Here is a 26,752-nt window from a genome sequence, read left to right on the forward strand (position 1 = left end):
CCAATTAATTCATTAAAAATCCTACAATGTAATTTCCTGGATTCTTTCCCCCGATTCTGTCTCTCATAGTTGAAGTGTACCTATGATGAAAATTACAGGCCTCTCTCATCTTTTTAAGTGGGAGAACTTGCACAATTGGTGGCTGACTAAATACTTTTTTGCCCCACTGTATATACTCAAACACACACGAACACAAAAATTATCATCTACACAACATGGACAGTCATTAAGATGGACATGAAGACAGAAGACAAATGGTTTTGCTCATTAAGTTAGTGAAAACATGAGTAATTACCTTATCAAATTTGGCTAGAAGCCTACAGTGGTGCTTGAAAGTTTGTGAACCCTTTAGAATTTTTTATATTTCTGCATAAATATGACCTAAAACAACATCATATTTTCACACAAGTCCTAAAAGTAGATAAAGAGAACCCAGTTAAACAAATGAGACAAAAATATTATACTTGGTCATTTATTTATCAAGGAAAATGATCCAATATTACAACCCCGATTCCAAAAAAGTTGGGACAAAGTACAAATTGTAAATAAAAATGGAATGCAATAATTTACAAATCTCAAAAACTGATATTGTATTCACAATAGAACATAAACAACATATCAAATGTCGAAAGTGAGACATTTTGAAATTTCATGCCAAATATTGGCTCATTTGAAATTTCATGACAGCAACACATCTCAAAAAAGTTGGGACAGGGGCAATAAGAGGCTGGAAAAGTTAAAGGTACAAAAAAGGAATAGCTGGAGGACCAAATTGCAACTCATTAGGTCAACTGGCAATAGATCATTAACATGACTGGTATAAAAAGAGCATCTTGGAGTGGCAGCGTCTCTCAGAAGTAAAGATGGGAAGAGGATCACCAATCCCCCTGATTCTGCACCGACAAATAGTGGAGCAATATCAGAAAGGAGTTCGACAGTGTAAAATTGCAAAGAGTTTGAACATATCATCATCTACAGCGCATAATATCATCAAAAGATTCAGAGAATCTGGAAGAATCTCTGTGCGTAAGGGTCAAGGCCGGAAAACCATACTGGGTGCCCGTGATCTTTGGGCCCTTAGACAGCACTGCATCATATATAGGCATGCTTCTGTATTGGAAATCACAAAATGGGCTCAGGAATATTTCCAGAGAACATTATCTGTGAACACAATTCACCGTGCCATCCGCCATTGCCAGCTAAAACCCTATAGTTCAAAGAAGAAGCCATATCTAAACATGATCCAGAAGCACAGACGTCTTCTCTGGGCCAGGGCTCATTTAAAATGGACTGTGGCAAAGTGGAAAACTGTTCTGTGGTCAGATGAATCAAAATTTGAAGTTCTTTATGGAAATCAGGGACGCCATATCATTCAGACTAAAGAGGAGAAGGACGACCCAAGTTGTTATCAGCACTCAGTTCAGAAGCCTGCATCTCTGATGGTATGGGGTTGCATTAGTGCATGTGGCATGGGCAGCTTACACATCTGGAAAGACACCATCAATGCTGGAAGGTATATCCAGGTTCTAGAGCAACATATGCTCCCATCCAGACGACGTCTCTTTCAGGGAAGACCTTGCATTTGACAACATGACAATGCCAAACCAGATACTGCATCAATTACAGCATCATGGCTGCGTAGAAGAAGGGTCCGGGTACTGAACTGGCCAGCCTGCAGTCCAGATCTTTCACCCATAGAAAACATTTGGCGCATCATAAAATGGAAGATACGACAAAAAAGACCTAAGACAGTTGAGCAAGTAGAATCCTACATTAGACAAGAATGGGTTAACATTCCTATCCCTAAACTTGAGCAACTTGTCTCCTCAGTCCCCAGACGTTTACAGACTGTTGTAAAGAGAAAAGGGGATGTCTCACAGTGGTAAACATGGCCTTGTTCCAACTTTTTTGAGATGTGTTGTTGTCATGAAATTTAAAATCACCTAATTTTTCTCTTTAAATGATACATTTTCTCAGTTTAAACATTTGATATGTCATCTATGTTCTATTCTGAATAAAATATGGAATTTTGAAACTTCCACATCATTGCATTCTGTTTTTATTTACAATTTGTACTTTGTCCCAACTTTTTTGGAATCGGGGTTGTACATATTGGTGAGTGGCAAAAGTATGTGAACCTTTGCTTTCAGTATCTGGTGTGACCCCCCCTTGTGCAGCAATAACTGCAACTAAATGTTTCCAGTAACTGTTGATCAGTCCCAGGGGCTTCAAAGTTTGGGAGAATAGCAGGGTACAAATAATTTACAGCAGGGTGCACAATGGTAAAATGTCTGCCAGTGGCAGACATAAGGCACGCAAAGCATGCAGGGGGGGTTTCAAAAGGGGGTGCACCCCCCTTTGGGCACGGAAAATTTTATGAAATGCACTGAGAAATGGTGGCCTCTGGTAACTTTTAACAGTGAAAATAAAGGGTAGTCAATACTATTTGGAAACTTGAAATATGAAACCATACCTCAGTCATTTTATCAAATTTCAGAAATATTTGCAAACAAACACATAAAAAGTAGTCCGATTGAAATCCACATATGGATGATATAATAATTTTAAGTCTGATGTGCACTTTGACTAAGTTAAGGTGACAAGTTTCTCCAGATTCTCTAATACTATTGAAGAATATGGTGAAATCTTGAATACAGATGAAGAACAAAACAACTTCAATTATAATCAAAATGTTTATTTTTTGGCAGTCAGTAAACTGTTACATAAAATGCAGCTACATGTACTTCATCAGCTGACTTCATCGTTATTAAAAAACAGCAGCTAGCAGCACTCATTGACAGTCTCAGCATTTCTATTGAAAATAACTTTTATCCAAATCTCATCAACCTAATCATGTAGGGGCCTACTGAATAGAAATTGTATAAATCTAGTTATTTAGTGCAGGTTAGGCACAACAAATATATGAGTGTGTGTGAGTGTATATATATATATATATATATATATATATATATATATATATATAGAGAGAGAGAGAGAGAGAGAGAGAGAGAGAGAGAGAGAGATGCAAGTACGAATTTTTCATGGGGCGGGATGGTTTGGAACAGGTCATCTAAAATTGGGATAACATTTACCCGGGACGGGTATTTGATGCGGGTCATCTAGCTTAAGCTTGATTAGCGTTGTTACGCACGCAGTTTGTTTTTTCGAGCAGCTGTCAAACGCAGAGTCAACTTTACGATCTGCGATTATAATGTCTTAAGCAAGGCTGAGAAACGGTGGACTAAGACATATTTATTTTTCTATATCAACACAATGATAGAATAAATTTGCGTTCAAAACGTACTTACCTTTCCCTCTAGACCTTTTTAGCCACGCATCCAGCATGGAGCCGCTTGCAACTCTCTTCGTCGCCATTTGTGAGTCACATGATGGTATGAACCATTCACAGTCCATGGAACACTCTAAGCCAATCAGAGTACGGCTTACATATGGCACAAGGGGCAGTAATGGCTGCACTCATGTCGAGGATGTAAACAAAGTTGACGCGGCAACGGACATACATGACATAGTGGATGTAATTTACGTTAACAACTTTTTTTCCCGTCAGAAATATTTAATATTAAATTTTGTGACTCGACTGACAATAGCCGGCGGCATAACAAGCCACAGACGGCGATTTGCCGCCGGTGACCGGCTACTTTTGAGACCGCAGCAGTCCTACCCACCGGCTTGGAGGAATTTTAGCCCATTCCTCCGTATAGAACAGCTTCAACTCTGGGATGTTGGTGGGTTTCCTCACATGAACTGCTCGCTTCAGGTCCTTCCACAACATTTCGATTGGATTAAGGTCAGGACTTTGACTTGGCCATTCCAAAACATTAACTTTATTCTTCTTTAACCATTCTTTGGTAGAATGACTTGTGTGCTTAGGGTCGTTGTCTTGCTGCATGACCCACCGTCTCTTGAGATTCAGTTCATGGACAGATGTCCTGACATTTTCCTTTAGAGTTCGCTAGTATAATTCAGAATTCATTGTTCCATCAACGATGGCAAGCCATCCTGGCCCAAATGCAGCAAAACAGGCCCAAACCATGATACTACCACCACCATGTTTCGCAGATGGGATAAGGTTCTTATGCTGGAATGCAGTGTTTTCCTTTCTCCAAACATAAAGCTTCTCATTTAAACCAAAAAGTTTTATTTTGTCTCATCCATCCACAAAACTTTTTTCCAATAGCCTTTTGGCTTGTCCACGTGATCTTTACCAAACTGCAGACGAGCAGCAATGTTCTTTTTGGAGAGCAGTGGCTTTCTCCTTGCAACGCTACCATGCACACCATTGTTGTTAGGTGTTCTCCTGATGGTGGACTCATGAACATTAAAGCAGATAAGCAGAACCTTTATTTTTAAATAAATTTCTGAGTGGATAGTATCTCTATCCTTGACCCTTGTATGCTGCATAAATGGGAATAAAATAAAATATAGTTTTGAGAGTTAAAATTGACCACAATGTTGGCATTCGAGCTGCCCCACTGAGCCAGCCATGCCTGAGTGCATGACGTCACAGCAGGAACCAGTTTTAAGGCCGAGGCCTTTGACAGCTATAGACCAAAGTCATATAAATAAAAATTTATGGTGAAAGTAAGAAATACCATTACTGACTTGCTCAACTAAGACTGATTTGACTTCATTGATTGTGAGTTGACTCTCATTAAAACAGGATAGGTGTTATAACTTATACAACATACATGTACATGCATGCATTTTCACTGATAAAACATAAAAGGCTCATTAAATAATCAGATGAACTGAGACAATCACATCCTGAAGCAAATTAAATAATCTTATACCAGTAACTTACACACAATACAAGTTACATTTATTAATCTAAATGCAGGTAAACAATGTGTTGTTTTTGTTTTTTTTTTTTATCCAAATGAGAGTCGGAGCTTACCCATCTGTGTTCTCACTTCTTGAAGGCCGATTTTGTGGCCGATTGTTTTGAAACAGTCTGACTTTCAGTTTTGTTCAGTTCTCTGTTCATTCACTTCTTCCACGTAAGGACGAGATGGCAGCATTATCCAGTTTAGAAATAAGATGGCTGGTCCACTCATTCTCCATTTTCTCCATACTGAGTACTCTGCCATTACTGCTCGGCTCAGGCAATTACTAAAACCCGGGACGGAATTGGATGTCACCCATCCCATTAGCAACAACCACGGGGAGGTCACTGCCCGAGCGATATGTCCTGTCCTGTTACGTCCTGCGTTTTAACAATAACCCTCGGCTCACTCATGAAGGACTGGTGCAACTGAACTTTCCTTTTTAAAAAAATGAATAAATAAAATATTTCCTTGTTTTCTTTTCCTTTAATTGTTGATACTGCACCCTCTTTCAATACGGGCTTATAGCCAACAGATCAGAGGTTTCATACGAGTCTTCAGTAAAATGTGCAGAGCAGAGGAGAGACTACTTCGTAGGCACCCAATGTGCCCGTGAACTTCTCGCAAAATGCGTCCAAATCTTTGCAGTTTGAATGTTCTTGGGCCATGAATGCAACGTAAATCCAGCTTCTGTCGTGTTGCTGTACTGGCCAGCAACACATCTATGTGGCATGGCGATAAATTAGCTCAAAATGGAGGATCGGAGTTGCAGTCAGCTCTGTGTTTTAGTATAGCGGAAATGGCGATGAGACCGATAGACTTCCTGTTGTGACGTTACAGACATCAAGGTCATTCACTCAGACCGCTACCTATATAAATCACTTTAATCGTAAAAATTACTATATTAGATTCATTGTTAATGCTTAAAACTATTCCTGTGCCATTCTTGAGGTCTCAAGGCATTTATAAACGAAAGTGAGGCCATGGCTCTGCGTATATGCTTTAACATTAGCCAATGTGAGAGAGGCCTTCAGTTGCTTAAAAGTTACCCTGGGGTCCTTTGTGACCTTGCTGACTATTACACGCCTTGCTCTTGGAATGAGCTTTGTTGGTCAACCACTCCTGGGGAGGGTAACAATGGTCTTGAATTTCCCCCATTTGTACAGAATCTGTCTCACTGTGGATTGGTGGAGTCCAAACTCTTTAGAGATGGTTTTGTAACCTTTTCCAGCCTGATGAGCATCAACAACACTTTTTCTGAGGTCCTCAGAAATCTCCTTTCTTCGTGCCATGATACACTTCCACAAACGTGTTGTGAAGATCAGACTTTTATTTAAAGATCAGATCCCTGATCTTTAAATAAAACAGGGTGCCCACTCACACCTGATTTGTCATCCCATTGACTGAAAATACCTGAATCTAATTTCACCTTCAAATTAACTGCTAATCCTAGAGGTTCATATACTTTTGCCACTCACAGATATGTAATATTGGATCATTTTCCTCTATAAATAAACGGCCAAGTATAATAATTTTTTTGTCTCATTTGTTTAACTTTATCTACTTTTAGGACTTGTGTGAAAATCTAATTATGTTTTAGGTCATATTTATGCAGAAATATAGAAAATTCTAAAGGGTTCACAAACGTTCAAGCACCACTGTAAATGAGTGACACTACTCATCAATACAGGCACAATAAATATATGTTTGGAGATTTAAACACATATTCAACATTTCTAAACTTACAGGTAGATGATAACAAAAGATGAGAATGTTCATCTTGAGTGTAATACTGCAGGGAGAACAATTGTTGTCTCACTGTAATTGTCTTTTCCCATCGAATGGAGTGACCATGAAAATAAATCTGAAAAACTGGAGGAGTCTGACATTGGGCAAATGACTGAGGTCATCGCTCTACTAGCAAGCTAATCATATTAGAATTTCATTTAGTCTGACATCAATAATATCCAGATGGTTTCAATATCCAAATTCCTGCAGGACCTAAGACCTAGCCTGGCAGGTCAATGCAACCATTTCATCCTCTTTGATCCATCTGTACCATGTGATCTGTGACCTGGCTTTCTCTAATCCCTGCACAGAATCCAGAATAAACCATCTTGTACCAGGAAGAGCCCTGTGACTCAAATACATTGTCATATTGATTGAATGCTCACCACACATGACTGAAATCGAAAAACTCCACACACAAAAAAAAACAACATACTGTAAGATGTATTAGAAAAGGTTTCGACTGATTCAATATGCCTTGGCTAAGGTGCAACAAATCTCTGTAACTGCACTGGAGCGATAAACACTAGTCTTCTAAAAAATATTCCCTCAGTTACTGTTTTGACGACGGTTGTAGAGTACAGCGTGTCATTTCAATTGGGTTGAGATTTGGTGACTGTGAAGGCCATAACATAATATTTACATCATTTTCCAACCATGTAGTCAGCCCTCATGCCTTTTGTATGGGAAGAGACCACTTCTATCAGGACTGAAATGGTTCATCATTGGAGAAATGTGATCAGTCAGAAGAACTATGTACAGTAAGCAAATACAAATTGTGCATTATTCAGACTGAACAACTAACGGGCTCTAAACAGATGCATATATGGATATGAATAGAAGGTGTCATGGCCATGTCAAAAATGTTCACAGAGTTTCCGATTGTGACTAGAGATGTGCATCAGGACTGGCTGAGATCCCATGGGACGCACCAGAAAACCATGTGAGTGCGGATGTCAGTGAGCAGTCACACACTGTATGAAGCTTGTGGATGAAAAAAAAAGTCTATGTTCCTTAACAGACTCATGCAGCATTCATTCATTCATCCTTAGTAATGGGTCACCATGGTTTAAATTAGCGTAAACCTCTTTATGGTTTAGGCCACACCCATGTTAAATCCAGGTTTAAACACATGTCTAAATACAAATACAGATATGAATATGTAGAGCACTAAACAGATAGGGGAGAGTGGTGAGACTTGGGATGGAGGAGACTTGGGACAGTTTGTATTCCTACAAATTAATTAATTTCCCTGTAATGCAATATGAATGTGATGCTACCTGCAAAGAATTTCATCCAATCTACAAAAGCTGAAAACCTGTCCCAAATCTCCCCACTCTGCCCTACATATCATGGCATTGCATTACGCTCCGAATGTTTTACTCCTTTTTCTGACAGTGTATCAGCTAACCTTTAAAAAACAGCTGTTTCAACAGATCCCACACTCACAGTCCAGTAGGGAAAAAAAAAACACCACAGAAGAGCCCTCATGCATTACAGCTAATAAGGCCCCTCATTTATTCAATTACCATTGCAGTGCCTCGCTGAGCCACCACAACATGACAGACACATGGACAGTGCTTGTTTTCTTCCAGTCTTTCAGTCATATGCAGAGATTTGCAACCCTTTTGCCAAACCTATAAGCATGTGAACTGTCCTATAGCTAATGGTGGGGGATGCTGTAGCTGTCCAAATAACAGCTTAAAGTGTAACTTCACCTCCAGCTCTGAGTCTAATTCCACCTGCTGTATAATTTTGAAAAATGCTAAAAAGTGAACAACAGGCTGAGAGGGAGGAGGGGCAGGGATGGGCTGAGGTGGGGGGGTGGGGGTGGAAATGTCGTAAACTCTTGTGAATAATGAGTCTTGATTCATCATACTATATTTGAAAATGGCTTCAGTTTCACAGACTCCCACTTCAGGTCAGGATCTGGGGGAGGTGGGCCACCCACCTCTGATTAGAGGATGTTAAAGTTCTTTTTTTAAACTATAAACTTCACAAAGTACATAATCAATTCATAGTAGATGCCGGTGAGCCGTTCGGGGGTCAACTGGAATGCATTCCGGGCTCTTCCATCAGAATATGTGAGAGCCGGGGAGCTACCTTGACAACTGGGAGGGCATGGCTTCCATTTCCGGAAAGTTTCATCATGTTGAAAATTGCTGTGAGTCAAACGCCGGATTAATTCATCTGTTGCAATCGTGAAGGCATCCATGAGTATCCTTGAGCATCCTTGAGGCATATGTGAGGCTTATGTAGGCTATTGGGGGTTACTGTAGCATTCCGTCACAACCATCAGGCTCAAAATGTTCACAGAACAGCATTCTGCAGAAAGTGAAAAGTTTGCCTAGGGGGCATAGTTTATTACGTCTTGCTGTGGCTATACCGTACTGCAGTTGTGAAAACCGTACACACTGCCATCATTGCCATAAGGTCAGATATTGCCAATATTTTGCTGCTGCCATTGGTTTTACTGGTGTCTTCCGTCACTGTTGTCGCAGCTACCATGGCTTCATTTAAATATTTACTCTGCCTAAATTTATGCAACAGATCACCTCCAGAATCTGCTGGAATGGCCACAGTAGGCCCAGCCACGGTTCTCACGGCTCAACCGGCTATGTGTGACCTTAGCATTAGTCCCAAATGTTTGACTCTATGTCAGAATCGGCCTTATAAGGTTCAGGAGGATTTAAACCAGTAGATGGCATTTTGAGCCATTTTCAACCAATAAAATGCCAATTTTTATAAAAATGGTAATTTGGTCAATATTAACTATATTGATGTGTTTCATCACAGTACAGTCATATTACAGGTTTATATGGCATCACAGCCAATTTCTTTGACTGGGATACATGCAGGAAAATAAAACAATCCTCCCTCCATGCACATACAATAAGCTAGGACATCATGTTGTCTAGTTGGCTATGCTAGCTATTTGGACCTTGCTTGCTAATGTTACTCATACAGTAGGCCTACTAGTTATTTTGTGTTGATCTCGACAACAACACAAAGTAAACTAGACTGCATTTCCGCAGAGAAAATGCAAAGTGTGCTTGCTGAGCTGTAGCAGAACAGCTATCATGCTATCATGCTAAAAGCTAGCATGCCAACATGCTAATGCCAACATGCTAACAACTAGTATGCTAACAGTTAGCATACTAACATGCTAACAGTTAGCATATTAACATGCTAACAGCATACTAACATGCTAAAAGCTAGCATGTTAACATGCTAATAGATAACATGCTAACAGCTAGCATTCTAACATGCTAATGATTAACATGCTATTTGTTAAAATTCTAACACTTTAAGGCTAATATGCTGACAGCTATCATGCTAACAGCTAACAGGCTAACATGCTAATGGCTAGTATGCTAACTTTTAGCATGCTAACATGCTAAGGGTGACGTGCTAACAGCTAACATGCTAACAGTTAGCATGCTAACATGCTCAGGTGAACTCACTAACAGCAAACATGCGAACTCTGCATGCTACCATGCTAATCCTAACATGTTAACAGCTCTCATGATAACATGCTAATGGTGAACATGCTAACAACTCGTGAGCTAACAGCAGGCATGATATCGTAATGGGTAACATGCTAACAGCTAGCACGGTAACATGTGAATGCTTATATGCTAATTGTTATCGTGTGTGCGTGTAAGTATTCCTAATAAAGTGGCCATTGAGTTGAAGTTGATTTGCTGTCAAAGTCTCAAATGAGCAGATCCTTGCCAAATGCATCATCACCTATGGGGGAAGGGAGGAATGACTCAGTCGAGCTTCCATTGATTAGCGGCAAAATGGAGAAAAAATGGACGGATGAAAGGCAAGACAAAGACGAGTGCGAGTCAGAACCGATATCATGTGTGTGATGGGTGATTTGGCCTGAGGTGCTACAGTATATGAAGTTTGGTGGATGTGTGGTGAAGTGTTACTGAGCAAAACTCCATTCATTTGAATGGGGCCAAAAATCAATGGAAGCCTATGGAGGTAAAAAGAGATGCGTGAAAACCATGGAAAAGACGAGTGCAGGTCTCAGATGAGGGGATGGATCTGTGCGGGGACTTGGCCTGAGGCATCAAGTGAAGTTTCTTGAAGTTTGGCCACTTGGTTAAAAAAACTGATGGAGAGTGAAAGTTTTTCTCCTGAAACACCATTCATTTTCAATGGGGCCAAAAATCAATGCAAGCCTATGCAGGAAAAAGGGATGAGCAAAAAGAAAGGAAAAATATGAGTGCGGGTCAGAACCGATTGCATGTATGTGTCGGGGGAGTTGGCCTGAAGTATAACATGAGGTTTAGTGCATCTGCGATGGAGCCTGTCCGAGTAGGACGACTCGATTCATGAGCCCTATTCATTCTCTATGGGAAAAAAACAAAAGAAAAATGACAAGAACAAGAGAATGGGCACGTCGATCCAAAAGCTGTGTACAAGCACACTACACCACTTCGGGCCAGACGTCTCAGAGTTGGAACGGTGTCTCTATCTCGAATGCCCTAGGAGGAGGAGTGGATCCAAAAAACGTGTCGGAATAAGGCAGAATAAGTAAACTTAAGAAGAACAGTGTGCTTGCCTTTGTGCTTGAGCAAGCACACTAATTAAAGTTGTTAGCTCACTGTGAACCATTCAATTTAAGATGATCTGGCTTCAACTCTCAGAACGTGGATAAAATCACACAGCATAGCTAGCTACTTGCCTCCAACTTTAATTTTCTGAATGAAAGTGGGGTCGCGATCCGCCCTGTGCAGTGAAAGCTGGGGGAGCACCACCATTGCGTCAGAAGTAGTTTCATTTAACCACGTCTCACTGAAGCAATAAGCAGTTGAATAGTTCTTTGTTGTTTTTACCAGCAGTTTCAATTTGACCATTTTTTGCTGAATGACAGCAATTTCAAGATAATTATGCCGCCGAGCACTGGTTAAAAGCTACGTCTCCGAAGTTTGTGCCGTGGCGTTTCGCATGAGCTCTCCAGCTTGGTGTCACTTTGGTTTTGGAAGACAGTTGTTGAGTCCCTTGGTGAGTTTGTCATGTCATTCTTCACAATACCTGCAGAACTGCTGAAGTTTTGGCAGTGCAGGTCCATGCCTGGTTGGTTGGTAGATAGGTAGGTAGTTTGATTGTTTGATTGATCCCAAAAGAAATATATGAAGCAGCTACAGGCAGTCATTGGCATCAGCACTGGAAGCAGAAGCAATATTGCCTGAACTTGAACATAGGCCGGTATGGACCCTTTTCACGTGACATCACGACAAACGCGGCCGCCATTTTGGACGTGTACTACCAGTAGTTTACCACAGCCAACATTGAGGAACGGCAGCAAAGAAAGTGTTTATTTTCAGCAAGACTTCCATCATGCCACTATATTGTTGTGCACCTGGATGTAGTAACCATCAACAAACAAGGCAAGGGTTATCATTTTATCGGATCCCGGTAGTTGCTGACTGACGGAGAAGATGGATAGCGGCATACCAACGCTTGTGTAGTGACCACTTTGTTGGAGGTAAGACGAATAAAATTAGCCAGAAAAGGCATTACATTGCTGTTAACATTCTGTGGCGGCGAGTGTGTAACCAAATAGGCTAAAATATCCCATTGTAACCTCTGTTCTTCTGTAGTAGCTATTAGCTAGCGTTGTGTTCCTTTGCTGTTGGTAGACTGTAGGACAGATCAGAGGCAGTGTCCTACAAACAGCGCTTAATTTGAGGGGAGCAAGCCGGAGCGCGCTCCGGAACCTCGGGCGTTGGCTCCGGCAGCTATTTACACTGGATCCGGTGATCCGACACCTCTTTTGACTATGTAACAAAAAATAATAATAATAATAATAATAATTAAATAAAAAAATGCAAGTTTATTTAGTGTTAATGTCTGATTTTGATATCTGTCTTGTTGGTGATTTCTCTCATGAAATGACATCCACAAAATATCTGCAGATGAACTTAATTTGCAGTGTTATTACAAAACATGCCCAGAAGCGCAGCGCAGAACCCCCTCCCCTCTCCTCTTTTTTTCCGCACCGGAGCCGCTCATCCTCTGCGCTCCGGGACCTCCCACTTTACAAATTAAGCACTGCCTACAAATAAGTGTTCAAAATAAGAGGAACATGTATTTGTCTCTTAAATCCAGGCCGTTCCCTGTAATCTGTCACAACGGTTGGAGAAAGTAATGGCAACTAGTGAGTGCACAAACCATAGAAGGGAAACTGTACACAGTGCCAGGGCAGTGTGATGGTATGTCTACTTTTAGATTGTGTTAGCTTATCAATGAACACACTCGTCACTCGACGAGTTTCACGTCTTTACGACGGATACTTAAATGTGTGTTAGGTATTATTGTTGCAGTCTAAGCGGTCATTGTAGCAGCTAGATGAGCGAGAACCGAAAGGGTCTGTGCCATAAACCGTTATTTCTGTACGGCGTTGCTAATGTGTCGTTACTGTTGTTATTTCTCCCTCTGCTCGCCCTGTAAATGCCCTACGTCGCTGGATAGCGAAGGTATTTTCTGCATCTCGCTCCTTTTTCTTGTATGTTCTCCGTTTGTCGCCTTCCTCGCATTCAAACCAATTCGAGCCGAAGTCCGCTACATGTCCAAAATGGTGGTAGCGTTTACGAAGGTCACGTGACTGAAAAGGGTCTATATGTACATTTGGGGGCATGATTATTTATGAGTCTAGAGTGTTACGAAACAGTCCAGGATTTTGAAATTGGCCAGTTTTACTGCCCTCTTTTGTATATGCAGGATTTTCATTTGAAAGAGGAGACGACAGTGTTTGAGGTTCATGGTATGTCAGATCCATGTACCAAACTCTTCTTTTTCAAGTATGCCAAGGTAAATACAGATTTCCATTCAATGGCACCTTTAGAGTGTGCAGTATCTCGTTAGATTTTTGACATGCTTTGACCTGTTCAGCTCATACTCCAGTGTCCAGGATTTCTGCTAATGCTTCATTTAACATCAAGCATTCAGCTAGCTGTTCCAGAAACCATCACATTTAAACCGATTATGTGGTTACTATTCTTCTTACTTCCCTCGAGAAAATTCATTTGAATGTCTATTCACTCCACTGTTGGCAGTTGACAAAAACATGGGAAACGTCTTACAAAAATGGAAAAAAAAAAGAATGTCTTCTGGGGAAAGGAGTATTTTCACGTGAGCTGGCTAAATGCAGGCATTAGCATTTCATTGTCTCTGCACTTCCCTGTGGCTTTTTTTAGCTGTTTACTGAAACACCACATTGTGGGCTGTGGCCTGGTGTCAAACTGATCAATGTCTCCTGCAGGCCTTCATGAAACCGTATCAATCTAATTGAGCTGGTTTATGGATGAAGTGAATGCATCTCAACTGTGTGTACTGGATCGGTTATAGAATGTGAACAAACAAATGAGGCTTCATGTCAGTTCAGGTTTGTTTGCACATGCCTGGTGAACCTCACAGACACTTCACTACCCAGACAGTATTTAGCTTTGGATGTTCTGTTTATTCTTCCATCTCCAGGAAAAAAAACAACAAAAAAAAAAAACAAAAAAACCCACACAACTAGAAATATTAGCAGCAGTTCTCTACAGCATTGTAAACATGGTAGGGAAGTTTGAGGGAAGATATTGAACTCTACACATACAGTGGTGCTTGAACGTTTGTGAACCCTTTAGAATTTTCAATATTTCTGGATAAATATGACCTAAAACAACATCAGATTTTCATACAAGTTCTAAAAGTAGATAAAGAGAACTCAGTTAAACAAATGAGACAAAAATATTATACTTGGTCATTTATTTATTGAGGAAAATGATCCAATATCACATATCTGTGAGTGGCAAAAGTATGTAAACCTCGAGGATTAGCAGTTAATTTGTAGGTGAAATTAGAGTCAGGTGTTTTCAATCAATGCGATGACAATCAGGTGTGAGTGGGCGCCCTGTTTTATTTAAAGAACAGGGATCTATCAAAGTCTGATCTTCACAACACATGTTTGTGGAAGTGTATCATGGCACGAAGAAAGGAGATTTCTGAAGACCTCAGAAAAAGTGTTGTTGATGCTCATCAGGCTGGAAAAGGTTAGAAAACCATCTCTAAAGAGTTTGGACTCCACCAATCCACAGTGAGACAGATTCTGTACAAATGGGGGAAATTCAAGACCATTGTTACCCTCCCCAGGAGTGGTCGACCAACAAAGATCACTCCAAGAGCAAGGCATGTAATAGTCGGTGAGGTCACAAAGGACCCCAGGGTAACTTCTAAGCAACTGAAGGCCTGTCTTGCATTGGCTAATGTTAATGTTCATGAGTCCACCATCAGGAGAACACTGAACAACAATGGTGTGCATGGTAGCGTTCCAAGGAGAAAGCCACTGCTCTCCAAAAAGAACATTGCTGCTCATCTGCAGTTTGGTAAAGATCACGTGGACAAGCCAGAAGGTTATTAGAAAAATGCTTTGTGGATGGATGAGACCAAAATAGAACATTTCGGTTTAAATGAGAAGCATTATGTTTGGAGAAAGGAAAACACTGCATTCCAGCATAAAAACCTTATCCCATCTGTGAAACATGGTGGTGGTAGTATCATGGTTTGAGCCTGTTTTGCTGCATCTGGGCCAGGACGGCTTGCCATCATTGATGGAACAATGAATTCTGAATTATACCAGCAAATTCTAAAGGAAAATGTCAGGACATCTGTCCATGAACTGAATCTCAAGAGAAGGTGGGTCATGCAGCAAGACAACGACCCTAAGCATACAAGTCGTTCTACCAAAGAATGGTTAAAGAAGAATAAAGTTAATGTTTTGGAATGGCCAAGTCAAAGTCCTGACCTTAATCCAATCGAAATGTAGTGGAAGGACCTGAAGTGAGCAGTTCATGTGAGGAAACCCAGCAACATCCCAGAGTTGAAGCTGTTCTGTATGGAGGAATGGGCTAAAATTCCTCCAAGCCAGTGTGCAGGACTGATCAACAGTTACCGGCAACGTTTAGTTGCAGTTATTGCTGCATAAGGGGGTCACACCAGATACTGAAAGCAAAGGTTCACATACTTTTGCCACTCACAGATATGTAATATTGGATCATTTTCCTCAATAAATAAATGACCAAGTATAAGATTGTTGTCTCATTTGTTTAACTGGGTTCTCTTTATCTACTTTTAGGACTTGTGTGAAAATATGATGTTTTAGGTCATATTTATGCAGAAATATAGAACATTCTAAAGGGTTCACAAACTTTCAAGCACCACTGTACTTTGCTGTTGCTGTTTTCTCTCTTTCACACATCAGTCCATGTGCGGAGTCTCAGAGTGAAATTTGGTTTTGGTTCGATTTCACACTCTAAATAATTAAATGAACCACAAAATAGAAGAAGCAAGCAAGCAAACAAACAAACAAATAAACAAACAAACAAAAAACACTGGCTGAGGGGAGTGTCAGGCTAAATACATGCAAAACTCATTCATTGGTGATGGAAAAATGTGACGAAATCTTTACCAACTTTACCTGCACATTGAGAACATAGAGCTAAATAAATGGTGAAATAATTATAAAATAACTATATTAAAAACACTTTGTGTATTGCATCCAAGGTTATTTTTTTCCATCTGTCCAAATATCCAGAATGCATCACTTTTTTGCAGCGCTCTGTCCTTTGGCTCAATTTATAATTCATGGCTCAGTGTAGCAGCTCGAATCCACTGAAAAATGCTGCATGCTACCTGTAATGCATAACATATACAGTTCATTTGTTACAGTTGTGTCAATGTAGAGTTGAATCAGTTTCCTCAGCATTTGAACTGCTCTAGGGTTCGATTACAAGCAGAACGATGCGCCCTTGACCAGTTGTTTTGGTCCACAGCTGAGTGTGATTGCTGGGTTTTCACCTGCCTAAGGAACTGCACCAAGGATTCGATTCAAAAGGTCTAAACACTGCATGTGTGAAAGCACCTTACATCCAGCAACCATCAAGACTACATAGCTAGGATTGAAGATTCTGTCTTGCGTGGCATAACTGGACCTCGTAAGCCCATGTGCTCAGTGGTCTCTGTGTTCAGGACAGTTGAGATGCTCCTCTGTAGGAGGAGATTTACAGTATCATCCTGACATGGTCAGTCCTGGTTCTTATTCCATTCCAAGTGCTTCTGTGAATGACCTGAAACAAATTAATGAAAGTCTGGACTGTTGAGCATTTTTCAAAGCAGTAAGAGGATCACAGTGATTTGCAGGCTGTCCATCAAACAAGAGGCTGCAGTAGTAAACAAACGGTTGTTTTTGATGAAAGTGCATACTTTTGTCCTAGATTTCAGATGTCACTGATTCTCGATAGTATGAGGACAAGGTGGTTTAAGGATAGATGTTATTCTATAAAAACTCCATAAGATACAGCTCACGTTAGTCAACAAAGCTGCCAGGCACATAACAAGAATAGGCCTTCATAACTTGACATATTAAAAACATACTGTACATTTTCTAGGCTAAGATAAGAATAAGAAACTCCAATATGCAATATTTATTAATGCCACATCACTACTCACAAAAATAGTTTAACACAGCTATGAAATCAGCTGATTAGTGAATAATGTACGTAAATTAATAACAGATCTACTTGTAGCAACATCCAACATTGTGTTTTTTGATAGCTTCACTTCACTTCAGTTAAAACTTCTAATTGTTGGCAAATCACTGTTGTATAAGAGGAATAAAACATATGCTGCTCCAGAAAAATAATCCAGTTTGGAGTAGTAAAAGTAATTCCTTTTTTCCCCATCATTATTTGATTTTATTATTAACCAGCAGCTTTGTATAACATGCCTCATCACGTTTTATTCCTTATTTATACAGGGTGTTTCAAAAAATTTGATATAATTTCACAATCTAATAACTTTGCCAATTCTTGTTCAATCGACCTCAAATTTTAACAGCATGTGTAGAAACAGGTCAAAATTTTATGTTTAATGTTTTTTGCTTTTATCTTTTTAGGTATAGAAATGCCATTCACTGGAAAAGAAAAGGCGTTTTGTGTGTTAGAGTACGCTCGAACACAGTTGAACAAGACTGCAGTGTGCCTTTATGAGAGAATTCTCTAAAAATGCACCAACTGCAATGCAGATTTGGACATGGCACAAAAAGTTCAAAGAGGAAGGCTGGGTTAGGGTTAGGCGAGTATCTTGAAAATTTGTGAACTCATCCATGGAATCCACATACCTTTAAATTTCTCATTCAAAATTTGAGGAATAAATCTTCATCTCATCTCATCTCATTATCTCTAGCCGCTTTATCCTTCTACAGGGTCACAGGCAAGCTGGAGCCTATCCCAGCTGACTACGGGCGAAAGGCGGGGTACACCCTGGACAAGTTGGAATAAATCTTATATTGCTCAAAATTAAGCCTGTTCAGTTTCATTTGCCTAGACTATGTAGTTTCTGGGATATTTACATCTCAAATAATATCAAATTATTTTGAAACACCCTGTACATTGGGCCAATCGTTGTGGTGGTCAGTATGTTTGCCTGTATTTATGTTATAGAGTGATTTTTTCCAAACTTTCTCAGCCCCACACTCCTTCTTTTTATTATTTGAAGGGTCTTTACAAATACGATTTGAACCAGAAACTGGCAATCACCCAAAGAGCATGAATACAGAGGGAAACCTTCCTGAAGTCTGAATATCTCATCAAACGCAATCCCCCATTCCTCTCACTATTAGCTTTTTCCCCTCAGCGTTCCTCACCCCTCCTCACTATTTCTCCTCATTTAAATTCAATTCCATTCTTCCTACAGTGTTCTCATCCCTCAGTCAAACTAAATGCAAATGGTGAAAATTGTGTAGAGCCATCAGTTCAGTCCTAGAGAAATTACAGAAGGATAATGGGGAGCACAACAGGTTCAAGAAGCAAGATGTTTTATGTAGATAAAAGAGAAAGAGAGCCGGAGAGAGGCGCAGGCGTCTTAGCCACCTTCTAGTCACGGGAGCAATTTTATAGCAAATAAGCTGCTCAGAAATACAGGCTATTTCAGTGATAAATGTCTAATGAGAACTGATAATGACTTGTGCCTTTATTTGTTTTTTTTTCTCTGTGCAGAACGACTCATGGAGTGAGCTGTACTCCTTCGCCCTGTTCAAGGCCATGAGCCATATGCTGTGTATCGGCTACGGACGCCAGGCCCCGGAGAGCATGTCTGATATCTGGCTCACCATGCTGAGCATGATTGTGGGAGCCACCTGTTACGCCATGTTTATCGGCCATGCCACCGCGCTCATCCAGTCGCTGGACTCATCACGCCGTCAGTACCAGGAAAAGGTAGGTAACTGTTTTTCTTGTGCAATGCACACATACATGAGACTGTTTTATGTGCCATCTATTGTTTGATCTTGGCAGATCAAAGTCAGCAGCTATCACCTGTTTAGTGAGAACGGGTCCGCTCTGATTGACCACTGATGCAACACAGTCCACTGGGTATTCTCGATCTGGCATCCCTCCTGTCTGATCCACCCGCTGCAGTAATGGGTAGCTCTTTGATTCTCATAGTGGCATCTGGTGGTTTGTTTACTGCAGTGTCCCCGCTTTGCAGCTCATCTCCTCATGTCATCAGCCATTTGGCGTCCTATCAGATCTCCATGTGGTTTGTTTTGATCCTGTTCTTTTCCAGACCTGGACTTTTTTCTCTCTCTCTCTCTCTTGTCTTTTTCTAAACAGAGAATCAATGTTTTAGGGATCACAGTGTGACCTAAAAGAGATACAAGTATTAGTACACTGTGCTTCCCAGTGAGTCAGTGAAAGGCCATGAAAAGTAGAAGGAATTGTGTGTTCTGATATTAACGGAAAGTTCTTCAGGCCAGCAATCAGTTCATATCACAGACGGTGACAGTGATGAGGACAACAAAGATACAAAAAAACATAGGCATTAAGTTCCTCTATTGTTTAACTACCTAAGAAAATAGGGCATGCAGGGTCAGAGCTTGAACACTGAGGTATTTCCATTAGCCTCTGCATTAGTTTGAGCCATAATTTAACCCAGAAAATACTGAAGATTAGCATTTTGGTTATGTCTGACCTTCTGGGTTGTGCAGCTGTTTGAGGGATTAATCTGGGTGTGCTGTTTACACAGATCGTGCCTATTAAATAGTCAGGATTATTTGAATTGAAAGGGATAATACAAGCCCTCTGTGCATCTCTGAAGTGGAAAAGTTAATATAGTGTTCTTATGAAGAAAGATCAAGATTGACAGACCAGGTTGCCAGTGAGAAAAAAATTCAGATACAATATGAAAAGTACTATTCGGATAAGATTGGACAAGTTTTCTGGACACACGCCTGCTAAGTATTAATACTGGAAGAATTCGGTCATGTTTATGTATGATTTGCATGGGATAAGTGATCTGCGTTTAACTCACAGAGGCTACGTTTACATTACGTCGAATCAGCGGATCATCAGATTAACGTTCTTAAAACGATTCGCGTTTACACTAAAACCGTTAGCCGTGCACACAGCAACACCAATACACGGATACGCTCGGCTCCGCAGGCATCCTGCGCTCCAAATCACTCCACCCTGAACAGCGAGTGCCCTCTGGAGGGTGCGCACTCCGGCCCTGCGCAGCTCACACAGCGCGCGAGTGAAGTGCACAAGCCACGATTCGGGACTAAGCCGCTGTGTGTGTGTGATCCCAGCGCACATCACTTACTACTTGCAAGTGGAAGGATGGCAAGCCTAAAGACAATCATAACTACACAATGGGCAGTATTTGCATCAGTATTTGCAGTATTTTCATACTTTTATACTCTTTAATGAAAGGTGATACAAGGCGGAAGTCCGCGCCGTTTTTCAGCAGTCGCGTCACATGACCAACGCCAGCGAATCAGGAAGGTGGATGTCACAGTGACATTGTCCAATGAGGACGCCAGCTAGAGCTCAGCACAGCGTATTCGCGTATCTCAATGTTTACACAGCACCGGACCAGATACGATCTAGATTGAATACGTGGACGCTGGCGGATTCCCGTTTCCCGGCTTTTCCAGGTGGTTTAATGTAAACGGACAGTGCATCCGCGAAGAAAACGAGATAGATACGGTCTAGTGTAAACGTAGCCAGAGTTAAACACACAGCAGAAACAGGAAATGAGTGCGTGTGTACATGATGTATGTATGCTCATCGCACTAAAAATTTCCACACGAAAAATCATTTTTGTGGTGCACGTCACATGTATAGAGGTTATATCTGTGCTAGGAACTAAATAGGTTTCCTAAGACCTTTGCACAGACAGTAATCTGAGCTCAGAATTAAACTGGAGACCCATGAGGCAGCAATGCTACCATGCAGCCCTCTCAATTGCAGCTAATTTTTTATTGCTAGATTGGGTTTTATTTGCACAATCCAGTCTTCTCTAACCATAATATTATGAATGTAAGTTTCCCCTGAAACTCCTACTTGAATGTTTTTGATAACATCTGAAAAAACAATGTGACATAGCACAGCAAAGGAGCCATCACGAGAGCTCATCAGATCTCCCCACAGGCAGCAGACATTCCTCTTTATTAATCATTATTCTGCAGAGCTACCTAGCAGCACACAGCAAGAAAGCCAGCTAATGCGTGGACGGTTATGGCAACAGAGCCATGGGACACACTTAAGGGCCTGACAAAAGCTGTTCTTTGAACAAGATAATGTATATAGGAGATAGCAGCTTTATTTTCATGACACAGAGCAAGCAGATGTTCCTGTGTTAGGCTTGAGTGGTGGAGCTGGTACTGGAATTAGATTCAGATTTGATGGTTATGAAAACTCCAGTATAGACTAGGATCTATAATAATCATGCATTTGGATATCAATAAAGCAGAAACAGGAAATGAGTAAGTTATTATAGATATGCCCCAAGGCAATGAATGAAATCCTGGGATTATGGTGGCCCATATTGTAAGTCTAAAGCATATTAACAAACCAAAAACGCAACAGCAAATCGGAACACCCAACAGCAAAATAAAAAATCATGAAACAAATTCAGAAACGCATCAACATTCACTCAAAACAGAAAGAGGAGGTACTTACTGGACATCACATGCTTGTTGCTGATTGGACACCATGTGGTGATGATCAGTTGGGCTTGGTTGATGCTAGTTCTTGGGTGTTGGGCTTGACGTGCCACAACACTAACAAACAAGCTGCAAGTGTTTGAATGTCAGGATGTTCTACACACTTACATGTATGCACATCTTCATATACGTACACTCACTCATACTAACAGATATAAATAGCTATAGTCTATGTATAACCTGAAGTGGCCTGAAGGTGCTAGTTTCCACTTCACCATGACACGTGTATATGCATATGTGTGCGCGTGTGTATGGTGGGGGTGGGAATTATGAGAGTTCCTCTGTGGTCCCTGTTTTCACACTTATGATCAGAATGTCCCTCGTTGCCCAATCAGTCCTACAATGTGTTGTACAGAGTGTTTTTCTGTTTCCCAGTACAGGGGTAGAACACTAAATGTTATGTAACAGCATTACTCTCTCCTCAGCCTGCTGCTTAACAGTGGTCTGTTCGTAATGCTCACAGCGAACGTGTCTAGAAGGCAAACTGCCAGAACTTTGCTGTCAACTGTCTTTGGTCACAGTGGCACTAAATTGGCTGTCAGTGAGCACATCACATTATGCATTGTAAGAATAGCCTGAAAGCCTGTTTTGCAAGGTTGAAGCCAATACGCCAAGACTGACATAAAAAAAGCCAGAGTGAAGTTTGCAGGTGATCACCAGCCTTTTGGAGGAGTGTCCTTTGGTCAGATGAAACAAAGTGTAACTGTTTGGCCATAATAATTAGTCCTGTGTCTGGAAGAAAAAAGGTGAGGCTTTTAATCCATCCCACTATCCCAATTGTGAAGCATGGTGGTGGCAACATTACGTTGTGGCTGTGTTTTGCTGGAAAAGCGACTTGACACTTGCTTCAATACTGAAGCAAAACCTCAAGACATCATCCAGAAAGTTAAAATATGGTTGCACCTGGGTCTGCCAGCATGACAATGGTCTGAAGCATACCTACAAAGTAACAAAATGGCTAAAAGACAACAAAGTGAAAGTATTGGACTCGCCATCACAGAGCTGAATCCCATAGAAATTTTGTGGACTGACTTGAAAAAAGTGTGTCTGAGTGAGGAGACTTTGCAGTTTCTCTGTAACGTGACATGCTGTGTTTTTTGTTTTGTCTTATTACTTTCAAAAAACAGAAAAAGAGAGGCTGGTGTCGAAGCGAATGTTTATGGCTGCTATAATGTAAGTGGCAACAGGATATACTTTGTTTTGTGCACAGTGTTAAACATATTTTAAAAATGATTAAAGGTTTGACATGTCATTTATTAACAAATTAATAAATTGTAATTGTTGGCAAATAGCTGCAGTATAAGAGGAATAAAACACTTCAGGATGTGCTGTTACTGGAAAATAAGCTGCTTCACATTGGCCTGCATCACACCACTGCGTCTATAATCATTCTCAGCACACCTCAAGTGTTTCATTTCTTACTTTAAGTTTAACCACTAATAGGACTTATTAACAGATGCTAATTGTACTTGGATGGTAGACCAGTTACATCTATAGACCTGTAAACCAGGTGCTGTGTGCGGCATGGTGGTGTAGTGGTTAGCACTATTGCCTCACAGTAAGAAGGTTCTGGGTTTGAGCCCAGCGGCTGACGGGGGCCTTTCTGTGTGGATGTTCTCCCCCGTGTCTGCTTGGATTTCCTGCTCTGGTTTCACCCACAGTTCAAAGACATGCGGTTAGTTTAACATGGGGCGGCCTTGGGCTGAAGTGCCCTTGAGCGAGGCACCTAACCCCCAACTGCTCCCTTGGGCGCTGTTAGCATAGCTGCCCACTGCTCTGGTTATATGTGTGTGCTCATTGCTCACTTGTGCATGCGTGTGTTCACTGCTTCAGATGGGTTAAATGCAGAGAGAAATTTCACTGTGCTTAAGTGTATGTGTGATAAATAAAGTTATTCTTCTTTAATATCTTAAAGGGATTAAATGGATCTAGATTGTTTCCAGTAATGCTGGAAACAAGCATGCTATTTCTCATTTCTCCTGCTATTTCACCTGCTTCCAAACAGTGTTTGGATCCAAAGTTAAAGGTTAATATATAATATGGCCAGAACCTGACTCACGGTGTAACTGCTGAGCTGCTGCTAAAATGATCTGACTTTGCATACCAAACACAAACGTTAATCAGCTAGTTAAAAAAAATTAACTGTACATTTTCTTTCCTACTTGGCTGTGACAGTCAATATGGCCAACAATCAGCTGACCTTTCAAGCAAGATTTTCTTTTCAATATGTTGTGAATGTAATTATTATCAAGTTAATTGCAAAGGCCATATAAAGACCAGAGAATAATGAAACAGTAAGTGCACCCTACCCTTATACATGCAGAATATTGAAGACAGCACCAGCAGCCCCTGAGCACCGAGATGAAAGAGTGGCATAACACAATGAGCTACATGTGCTTGTTATTTAATGCAGAGCTACAGAACAAATTTATTTCCTGACAGACAAACGTGACATCCACCTGCTCATTGTTCCTGTCAAAGGTCAGCCTTATAGGTATATCCTAATCATGGGTGTAAATTTCATTTAGATCATAACACTGTGTGCTCTGATATGTAGGCAGTTACACTATTATGATACAGCTTATAAGGTTATTTTCACTTTAAAGGAGATACACAGAACCTTTATTTTTAAATACATTTCTGAGTGGATAGTATCTCCATCCTTGACTCGTGTATGCTGCATAAATGGGAATTAAAAATATATATATTTTTGAGAGATAAAATTGACCGCAAAGTTGGCATTTGAGCTGCCCCGCTGAGCCAGCTAGCCCTGGGTGCGTGACGTCACAGCGGTAACTGGTTTTAAAGCCGAGGCCTTTGACAGCTATAGACCAAAGCCAGACTCAGCAGGCAAGAATGGTTGCAATGGCCTCTTTGTTCGGATTTATTGGAGATTCTTCGGATTCCTCAGATAGTAATACTCAGATAGTAAGACTGTGATAGTCCTAAAATTGGAGTGTGTGTACGTGCTACTGCTATGCATGTAGAACCATATCAGTTTGAACCATTGGAAAGTGAATCCGATAGTAACACGTCAGCCACGGAGGCCCCCACCTTATGAAATCAAGCCAGAGAACAAAGCCGTCTAGAGAATTGGATGGAATTGAACTGACCGTCTCATGTGACTCTCATTAAAACAGGATAAGTGTTATAACTTATGCAACATACATGTACATGCATGCATTTTAACTGATAAAATGTAAAAGGCTAATTAAATAATCAGATGAACTGAGACAATCACATTCTGAAGCAAATTAATAATCTTATACCGGTAACTTGAATGCACAATACAAGTTACATCTATTAATCTAAATGCAGGTAAACAACGTGGTGTTGTTGTTGTTATGTAACTAAATGAGAGTCACATCTTACCCGTCTGTGTTCTTGCTTCTTGAAGGCTGAGCTTGTGGCCGATTGTTTTGAAACAATCTGACTTTCAGTTCTTCATTCATTCGCTTCTTCCACATAAGGGTGAGATATTGCTGCTGAGGCAAGCATATCCAATGGGAAAAAAACATATCCAGTGGAGAAATCTGATGACTGGTCCACTCATTCTCCGTTTTTTCCATACTGAGTACTCCACCATTACTGCTCGGCTCACACTCTGGGAGAACTGGTGCAACTGAACTTACTTTCCTTTTCTTGTAGTTTTCTTTTCCTTTAATTGTTGGTACTGCACCCTCTTTCAATAGCGGCTTATAGCCAACGCTCCTCAACAGATCAGAGGTTTTGTACGAGTCATCAGTAAAATGTGCCCATGAATTTCTCACAAAACGCATCCAAATCTTTGTATTTTGAACATTCTTGGGCCATGAATGCAATGTAAATCCACCTTCTGTCATATTGCTGCACCCTCCAGCAACACATCTACGTGGCATGGCCATAAATTAGCTCAAAATGGAGGATCAGAGTTGCAGTCAGGTCTGTGTTTTAGTATAGCGGAAATGGCAATAAGACTGATAGACTTCCTGCTGTAACGTCACAGATGTCAAGGTCATTCACTCAGACTGCTACCTGTATGAATCATTTTAATAATAAAAATTACTATATTAGATTTATTGTTAACGCTTAAGACTATTTCTGTGCCATTCTTGAGGTTTCAAGGCATTTATAAATGAAAATGAGGTCATGGTTCTGCATATCTCCTTTAAGGATTTACTCTAAAGATGTTTTGCTGGAAGGATAAAGCAGGTAATCTGTAACATGTCTGTAATAATTGCAGTGAGTAAGCTTTTAACCTATTGTATAATAAGAGTTTGATGGCAGCACAGTACAGCACAGCACTCACAGAACAAGGCTGCTGTGAAAACATTCATATCCTGAGTTAGTAAGCACAGACAGGGCTAAAAGGCAAATTACATGGTGCAGAACTGAAGCTTATATCTGCCCTGGACAAGGAAAATACTCCTTTCTGATTCGCTGACAGGTGTGTATTAATTCCTTACATTTATAAATCAAGGAAGCCTGTTGGATTGTAACCATGGCAACAAGCATAAATAATGTTATTACTAGACCCATATTACACTATGCTAGTGATTTCAATATCACACAGCTAACTGACATTAAAATGTATAAATAACTGTCACAAACAGAGTGCCAGATTTGAGTAAATTATTTAGTAAAAATCTAAATCAAAGGTAAACTGTTGTACTTAAACAAGCAAAAAGGTCAGGCAATCATACAAACACTGTGTAATAAGCAAAACCAAACTCAAAAATGTGGTTAAGAGAAAAAGGTCAGGGCCAAAGAAGCTAAACATGAAAGTGCTCAAAATAGTAAAAACAACTGAAATAACAAAACATGGGCGGCACGGTGGTGTAGTGGTTAGCACTGTCGCCTCACAGCAAGAAGGTCCGGGTTCGAGCCCCGTGGCCAGCGAGGGCCTTTCTGTGCGGAGTTTGCATGTTCTCCCCGTGTCTGCGTGGGTTTCCTCCGGGTGCTCCGGTTTCCCCCACAGTCCAAAGACATGCAGGTTAGGTTAACTGGTGACTCTAAATTGAGCGTAGGTGTGAATGTGAGTGTGAATGAATGGTTGTCTGTGTCTATGTGTCAGCCC

General features: G+C 40.7%; 1 protein-coding gene across 1 annotated transcript in view; it reads left to right on the plus strand.

Annotated features, from left to right (window-relative positions):
• The window catches only part of hcn2b (hyperpolarization activated cyclic nucleotide-gated potassium channel 2b), an 80,128-nt gene that overhangs the window by 33,810 nt on the left and 19,566 nt on the right, over positions 1–26,752 (plus strand). The window contains exon 4 of the mRNA XM_060940541.1: positions 18,689–18,907. Coding sequence (XP_060796524.1) covers positions 18,689–18,907 — 219 coding nt within the window. The remainder of the gene's footprint in view (positions 1–18,688; positions 18,908–26,752) is intronic.

This window comes from Neoarius graeffei, chromosome 15, assembly GCF_027579695.1.
Source record: "Neoarius graeffei isolate fNeoGra1 chromosome 15, fNeoGra1.pri, whole genome shotgun sequence".
Lineage (NCBI taxonomy): Eukaryota > Metazoa > Chordata > Actinopteri > Siluriformes > Ariidae > Neoarius > Neoarius graeffei.